The 8,068-nt window shown below is 38.4% G+C and overlaps 3 protein-coding genes across 5 annotated transcripts in view; all 3 read right to left on the bottom strand.

Annotated features, from left to right (window-relative positions):
- Positions 1-1,773: 1,773 nt before the first annotated feature.
- Positions 1,774-4,532, bottom strand: cenpx (centromere protein X). The gene is made up of 5 exons (XM_008303233.1): positions 4,475-4,532; positions 3,874-3,925; positions 3,738-3,791; positions 3,561-3,649; positions 1,774-3,138 (listed from the first exon to the last, which is right to left on the bottom strand). Exons 1-5 carry the CDS (start codon positions 4,508-4,510, stop codon positions 3,124-3,126), a joined length of 246 nt encoding a protein of 81 aa, XP_008301455.1. The 5' UTR covers positions 4,511-4,532; the 3' UTR covers positions 1,774-3,123.
- Positions 4,533-4,849: 317 nt separating this feature from the next.
- LOC103373353 (MKI67 FHA domain-interacting nucleolar phosphoprotein) lies at positions 4,850-6,734 on the bottom strand. The gene is made up of 5 exons (XM_008303225.1): positions 6,234-6,734; positions 6,002-6,093; positions 5,789-5,884; positions 5,519-5,665; positions 4,850-5,378 (listed from the first exon to the last, which is right to left on the bottom strand). The coding sequence occupies exons 1-5, from the start codon at positions 6,325-6,327 to the stop codon at positions 5,256-5,258; spliced, it is 552 nt and encodes a 183-aa protein (XP_008301447.1). The 5' UTR covers positions 6,328-6,734; the 3' UTR covers positions 4,850-5,255.
- A 670-nt stretch (positions 6,735-7,404) lies between these two features.
- Positions 7,405-8,068, bottom strand: part of tmc6a (transmembrane channel-like 6a) — a 12,782-nt gene continuing 12,118 nt past the window's right edge. For 2 of the 3 annotated variants that reach the window (XM_008303199.1, XM_008303215.1), the window contains 3 exons: positions 7,945-8,026; positions 7,835-7,845; positions 7,405-7,787 (listed from right to left, as the gene is read on the bottom strand). In XM_008303199.1, the coding sequence (XP_008301421.1) occupies positions 7,946-8,026 (81 nt within the window). In that variant the 3' untranslated portion in view covers positions 7,405-7,787; positions 7,835-7,845; position 7,945. Of the gene's footprint in view, positions 7,790-7,834; positions 7,846-7,944; positions 8,027-8,068 lie in introns of all 3 variants that reach the window. The other variant, XM_008303208.1, reaches the window with a different exon arrangement.

The following is an 8,068-nucleotide window of genomic DNA, read 5'->3' as shown; positions in this document are numbered from 1 at the left end:
GGTATGTTCTAATCATCCCCAGCATGGGCCTCGTGGCTCCTTAACAAAGCTTAGCCTAAGGACCCCAGGCCCCTTGGAGAGGCCTGGGGCCTCCCAGAAACCTGCATGTCACAGCAGTGTATACAATCAACAGAGATGCTGCCTCTGTATTTGCATTCTCTCCACACACGCAAGCATCCTGTAAAACGCATGCGCACTAAATGCCTGCAACTGTGTTTTGTTGTTTGGACAGCACTATAAATGATAGTAACTTTTCATGTGTGTGAGAGTTGTGCATGGGGCATCTAAGAGGAATGCACTCATTCCGTGTGCCTTTCAGCATTCCTCCATGGTTAGACAGTTCCATGCCCATGAAGGGGCCACAAGGGCCTCTTGTCTCCTGATCACTAATGCATTACAGCCCCAGATGAAGCACAACATCCATGCCAGCATATACATGCACACAAACATCCAATAACAGACGCATAGCATCACATATTTATTGCGTAAATACTTTCAAATGTGCAGTTAAAATCACGTCGATAAAAGTAACACTTCTGACACCTGTAACTGCATTGTGGATTATGGTTTCCTACCTTCTTCTGTTTTTAGAAGAATTTTGACATGAAAACACCTTGAATGAGATCTTATTAGACTTTTTCAAAATCTGTAACTAAATGTTTAACCAGATTTAACAAAAGCACAAAGTCTGTCAGTTATAACACATGCATGGAAAAAGTGAATGTTTTACGTCCTTAATTTTGATGTAGCTCATACACTTTGGATATTGACTTGCTGAACGTTCTTAGAGCCATCTCTGAAAGGCCAGCAGTCAGGGAAATGGGTGTATTATGATGACTTGTCGTAGACAGATTTTTCGTTTGGGCCTCAGAAGAAAGGAGCTCTGAGATGACAGAAAGTTGGAGAGATGGGAGAAGCTGTGTCATTCTACAAGCAAAAACAACCACAGACTAGTGAGTGGAGCATTAAGGAGAGAAATCTGACATAATCCTAACATACCCTCACAGAGACTCTTTAAACCAATACAGACAACTCCACCCCAGACAAACATTATCCTGAATCATAATTACTGTTACCACACAGACTTATCAGATGTTTGCAGACTTACAGCTCTGCTTATATTAATATCATAAAAAATGTACATTACATCTGCACAGGTCACATATTCCTACAACCAGACATCCTTCATTTTATTTAATCTCGATGATGTCACTGTCATTTCCCTTTTATTACTTTTGTTTTTAAATAACTGCCCAAACATTTTTGTAACTAACACAGACTGACTATTATTATTTTAGTATCTACATTTAACTCAATGTACAACTAAGAGATAAAGAATCATGTTGGCAGTCACAGGCGCTCCCGTAAAATCAGTATTGATATTGATGGCTACAATCAGGCATAAATCTTCAAGCATCACTGAGGGCCTGATCTCATGTGTGGCGCTGTCCAAAGACCAGCCAGAAGGCTGGAGACAGATCAGTCTCTGTCTCCTGGGAACAGCTTCTCACTCCGGAGCTTCTCCAAAGCGTCTGGACTGGCTGTCGACACTCCCTGCCTTTAATGTATGATCAAGAAAAGCTTTAACTCATTACTCTCTTCAACGCCCCTCCCCATTCTTGTCCTAACTGCTTTCGTATGTTTAATAATACTGCCTTCAGATGTAATTTGTTCCACTAAGATGCATAAGGAGAAAAGTTGTACAGTAGTGCACTGCTCTGCCAGTACAGACATCCAACAACTCATATTGTGGAAAAGAAAAAAAAAAAATCATTGGGAGATCCAAGAAAATAAGTGTTTTTATTTCATACGCAAGAATTACAGTTGGGAAAGATCCATTTCAAATTGAGTAAACCTCCAGAGAGCCTGTACAATACGATAGCTCGGCACGAAATTACAACTTTTACTAATGAGTTTCTTACTGTGGTAATGAATACGGGTAAATTGTACTTTTAAAATCAGATTATTTCTTTTCATATTAGCTAACAAGAAGGAAAACACAACTGCAATATTACATTTTGTAAATCATTTACTACTGAAAAAGTTGTTTTCCACCCCAAACATCACTTATTTACCCAAACACACTTCCTCCCAAAGGCCTGCTCTGGAAGCTACCCCTGGGAAACACAAATCCTGCCTGGGCCTTACTGAGAAAGTGCTAGGTCAAATTCCAGGTGCTGTGTCCTTGAGCACCTATTTGAGCCTGGATCCTTGACTTTCGCCTAAGTTGCTTCCAGCTGTATGTGAGCAGCGTTCGTAAGCACAGTGAGTCACCCAAGAGCCACACAAATAAATAGTGTGAGGTGTTATACAGCTATGCTGACTCATAGTGAGGACACATTGGTTAAATGCACCACTGGTGGAAAACCATCAGAGCCACTTGGGTTAGAAAACCCCACATTACCCTCTCGCTTGTAGGCCCAATGTCCCCCTCTGCTGTGATGAAAGTAGAGAAAGCACCTCTACTACTCGCCTCTTTTGTTTATTTACCTTTAGAATTACACCCTGCTCTTCTTGGACCATGTTCCAATGTGTTTTGTTATGTTTCCTTTCAAATAGAATATCTATGCGTGTGGTCTCTGGCCATGTTTAGTTAACACATGCACACATACGTGCACACACACTCCCATTCAACTTTCCCCTGTGCCAGAGGTCCCCTTTGCCCTTCCCCCCACCTCTAACTAAACATCGCAGGACAGCAAAAGGGAACTTCAAAGTGGCCGGAGGGGGTACTAGTTTTTTCCTGGCACTTGTCATCATCTAAGGGACTGGCTGCTCCCCTTATTACTCTAATTGCTTCCAACTGCTCCTGGAGGCTTTGATGAGGGGCACCATGGAGCATGCTGGAAGCACCTGTTGTTGCACAGAGGAGCACAGGTGGCCCTTACTGGTGGTGGTGTGGTGGCGTACAGACAGCACTGCTGCTTTCTACTTAAAAATCATAAAACGGAAATATAAACACAATGACAATCTTGATGTTATCTCACATTTGGGTGATTCTGAAGCTGTCGTTATACTAGCAAAATAAACATCAGGAAAGCAAAACGTGTGGCTGTAGGGAGTGTAGGCTTGAAACAGGCCCATGCTGGCAGCACTGTGGCTCCATCTTGTGGCATCTTTGTGCTAGAAGTCCAGAAGCTGGAAAGGAGGAGAGATGCAGAGACTGTCAGATATTGGAAAGGAGACACTCTTCGTAATAAATGAATACATTTAATTTGAAAGAGCTCTGATAATATTTATACAAAAAAAGTTTTAAATCTTCAAGTTTTTGTATAATGATGCCAAACTGGATGCAAAGGTAAGATTTGTCTTGTGTAAAAATGGCTTTTTATGTGCAACCAGCATTTTATGCAAACAGCTACATACAAGCAGTTTCACCAATTTGGATTATTAAACTTATGGAAAATAGATTTCACTTATTCTTTTAGAAGTCGGTACTGAATGTCACAGACTAAGTGGTTGGAATTAGGCCTGAGCCATGTTCACTGAAAACAAGAGTTGTGGCTGTGTATTGTGCAGTTTGTTCTAATTCAGAGCTATACTTTGTTAAAACTACGCACCAGCTGTGGTAGGATCTTTTCAAAATGTTCAATATCTACTTGGTCACAGTCCTCAGATTCAGCTTGTTTCTGTGATCTCACAGCAGCCTCTGGAAGTGAGACGACAGATGAAGAGTTTTACAAGCAGGCGGTCAGCTGCTGTGTCTCACACTGAACAACTGCATCAAAACTCATTACCTTGGACAAATACTTTTAGCATCTCAGCCATGAGCAGCACAGCATCACCACTCACTGGAAAACAGGTAGATATGTTGAACCACAGAATCACGAATACAATGAAATGTACTCAAAACTATTTACTTATCCAACTTACGTTTGGTTTTATCTTCCTTGAAGAGACTAGACAAGAGTTTGCTTATTGTGTCCTGCAGACAGAGCACATAATAATGTACAGTGTATGTTTACCATGCATGGATCTGACTAACTGTGATCTTTTTGTATTTACCAATGAAGCAAACTAAATATACTTAACATGGTACTGATGTGGCAAAATTTACCTCCTCATCTACATTTGTAAAAGCTCTTATCTAACTTTCCTGGGCATTCCTTCTCCTGCGTCCCACCAAACTACATTCAAAAAATGTCAATTTATGAAGCTGTAGTGTAACGCCGACATTTGTCAGGAATCAGTGACTACTATAAAGGACATTTTAAAGTCATTATTAGCCGCTTCTCTTTTCGGCGTACACAGTTTTACAGTTTTTGAATAGCTGAAAACTCTGACGAGATGTTAAGTTGTACGAATCGTTCGACAACACAGAGGAATACATATGCTCTGTTAACGGAGCGGGCGAGTATGCTGGAAGTAAATACAGCAAGCCACGAGAAAAAGAGGAATAAATGTTGTTTTTTATTTATCTACAGGGAAACTAAGTAGGAGCCACCCTTAAGGCAGCGGCATTCCTGCTTCTTACCTTTTTAAAGCAAATTTCTTCGTCCTTCTCCGCCATGTTTGGACGCTGTGGAGAGGAACTTGGCGCTCTACGCAGGATTGGTTCTTGGACGCTGACGTAATACGCACCACCCTACGTACGTAAACAAAGGTTGATCTTTTCATAGCAATTAAAATATATGTAATACAAATCAAACATTTTACAATACAATGTAATTTTATTTTATAGTTCGTGTCCGTTAGATAAAATTGAAATAATGAACAGCGTATGATTGTTTCCCTCTTTGTTTTAAATTCATTCCCATACATACACCATATTTAAATAATTCACCTTCACTTGGTGTTTTTTCAACAAGTTGGCACAAGAGAGCCACAACAGTAAAAACAACAGTGGATATGTCAAAACCATTAATTTTTTTTATTTAAAAAAAAAACAAAACAAAACAATAACGTGAGCTAGTAGGTTACAAAATTTTGCGTTGTGTCGTGATTTTTTTAAAAGGACAAGTCATGTTGCATAGACAACGTTGGCTGCACAAAGGGAGACGAGCCAAATGTGTATGTATGTTTTGACAACACCCCACATCCTTGACAAATTAGACGACAACCTTATTTTTTCCCTTAAAAAGAAAACTTCCATAAAATACAACAAAAGCATACTATGTGCTATACAGTAAACAATATTTTAAAACATGTGCATCAGCCAGTATGTTCTTATGTAGGATACCTTGGATACTCTCAAACTGGTCAAACTATCTTTACAAAATATGCACTCTTCTGAAAAAAAAAAGAGATTGAATTCTTTATTGGTTTGAATCATCTTCTAACCACTGAGCATCCTCAAGTATGTAGCCCAGACCCATCGAACGGCGTGGTGGAGGTTTAGCAGAGACTGTGACGGCCTCCTCCTCTGAGTCCTCGTCAGTCTGACAGACAGATTTTAGGAGCAGAGAGCAAATGCGTACTTTAAGAATCAAATACAGCTCATCAATATTTCTTTCTATAAGCTGAAGTTTTCTAATTTTATGGCGAGCATGACAACAGTTTAACGCAAGCCTCAACCCACCTTTGGACTAACAAATCGCTTCACTGTCACTTCTGTGCCTCCAATATAATGAGGGCCAGCCCAGTCTGCTCTGTCTGCTTCATCCTCTGCAGAAAACCTCACGAAGGCCACCGCCTTATCTTTCCCAGAGTTGGGGTTCTTCTTAATCTGGAATTTAAATACACAAAAGGAAACTTGTTTAATTGGACTAGAAATCACCCTTTGTCTGTATTATTTACACCAAAATACAAGAACCAAGGCACTACTAAAGCAGTATATTTAAGTGTTTACCTTGCATGATGTGACGGTGCCCCATTCTCTGAAGTAAGCCTGTATATATCCTTCATTTAAGTACGGATTTAGGTCTCTTACTACCAATCCATGGTCCTGATAAAAAGCACAACACTGTCAGCATTGCAACACAAAGAAACATTTCAGTTTTGGTCAATAAGATAAAATTATGTGATGTAGCTTCTAAATATAGGAATGAAATAAATTGTTTACCAGTTCATAAGTTTGAGCCAAATCCGCCATATATTTCTTTGGAAGACTGATGAACACTCTCTTTTTAGATGCTTTCTTCACTGCCATATTATCTGGGGGTGAGAAAGATGATTTGGAATTTTTTTTTTAAACTCAGTGCAAGTTGTAAAAATTCAAATTATAACACATTTGCCATATGTAGAATGATCAGTCTGACGTAGTCGCAGATGAAATCAACAAAGCTTTTACTTACCAGAGGTTGTGACTGACATGTTGATGTGAGACCAGCCTGCTTTTCGTGCAGACCAATTCAAAGTACAGAGCAACCTGCAGTGGAGCTGCTTCATATAAATTCCTCATTACAAGGAAATCTCCACCTCCTTTCATTCTTTCATTTTTGTCAAGTTTGCAGTGAGAAGTTTGACTGGTCAAAAAGCTACCAAACTTGTTAAGTAGCCTTTGAGGGGGTGAGGGGGTGTCATAACATGGTTTTAAGGGATGACTGACATTACTGAGAAGCTCGGTTATGCAGTAGTATGCAAATTAACACAATCCTCTGTGTGTGACATTGCATGGTTGTACACAGGTGTTGTAGCTACATGCCGTCTTTGGAGCTTAGTTTTTGTTAGTTGTCAGCAGCTTTAACTGTATTGATTTGTTTGTTTTTTTTTTAATTTTATGTATTTAATTTATGTGTGCAAGTCTATGCTTTATGAAGAAAACTAATTAAACATTCCTCGTAATGTTTTCATTTTGAAATCTAGAATTAGAATTACAATAAAACTTTCTTAATCCCTTTGGTACAAGACCTCAGGGAAATTGCTATACCAGAAAAACACAACACAACACCAACATAAAATCAGCAACAACAGCATTCAAAATTCAAAATCAAAATCAGCCTTCAGTATTCAAATTCAAAATCAAAATCATTCAAAATTAGAAACAACAGCAACAATAACAATAATGATAATAATAACATATTACAGTATACAATATATAGATACAGATACATCTAGGCATGTTTTTAAGATAATACCACTGAAGCATTTCCAGAACAATATGTGATGGTAATACATCACTGTATTGACCTTTTCTTTTTGTCTGTAGGCAATTTACTCTGTCATGTTGTATGTGTTTCTAAGAATTCTGTTGGTGATGCTCTGAAGGCACAATTTCAGTCTCTGTTGACCTCCAGCCCTCTACATAGTGCAAACAATTAAGTCTTTAACAGCAGTAAACAATGAGGTGATAATTCATTGTAAGTTTTCCAACAAATGACAGAGGAATCTTTGCAATGTTTGGGCAAAGCAGATGAAAACAATCCGTGTTTGCTGAAGATAAAGGGTTCCTCATTCTGATAAGATGTGCTCCAACAAGTTTTATTTTGTCTTTTCATACGATACATTCAAGTTCATTTTTTATCAGTTTTAACAAAATGAAAAAATAACTACAAATACATACAGTATATATATATTTAAAAAAACAAACAAACAAACACCCTGACATACAGTAGGAATTCTACCTATAAATAAATACCAGTGGCCCTGTTATGGTGCAAACAGTGAGTGATTTTAGTCCAGTACAAGAAAATCACAAAAAATTATGAGTATGAGTATATTTGAACTGAACAAATTTTTATAGTTAGTAATTTTGCTTTGATGTTTGTTCTCTTTGTGGCTTGTTTGTGACATTCCTGATGATGCTGACAACCTTCTCAGCATTGTTGACGTTACATCAGGGCTAAGATATTTGTCAGTGTGAGATATTATCTTCCAGATGCTATATCTGTCAACGCTGCTCAGCCACCGACTGTGGAAAATTAACAGGAAAAAAAAAAGCAAGCTATGAAAGACAAACAGGTGTTTCTGGTTCAGAAATGACATAATCAAAGCAAAGAATTAAAAAAAAAAAAAAAAAAAGACTCAACTGGAACCATAATGAAGATGTGTAGTGTAAATACCCACCTTATCTATGAGGAGAAACCACACCATTTTTTTCATACATCTCTTGCAGTTTGGAGATGAGGAACTTTTTATCCTTACCCTCCTGTATACAAAATTTTTAAAAAGCACAAATACATGAAAGTCA

This window comes from Stegastes partitus, unplaced genomic scaffold (assembly GCF_000690725.1).
Source record: "Stegastes partitus isolate 25-593 unplaced genomic scaffold, Stegastes_partitus-1.0.2 Scaffold38, whole genome shotgun sequence".
Lineage (NCBI taxonomy): Eukaryota > Metazoa > Chordata > Actinopteri > Pomacentridae > Stegastes > Stegastes partitus.
The sequence above is the reverse complement of the archived record's forward strand: the minus strand, read 5'-3'. Positions and strand labels throughout refer to the sequence as shown.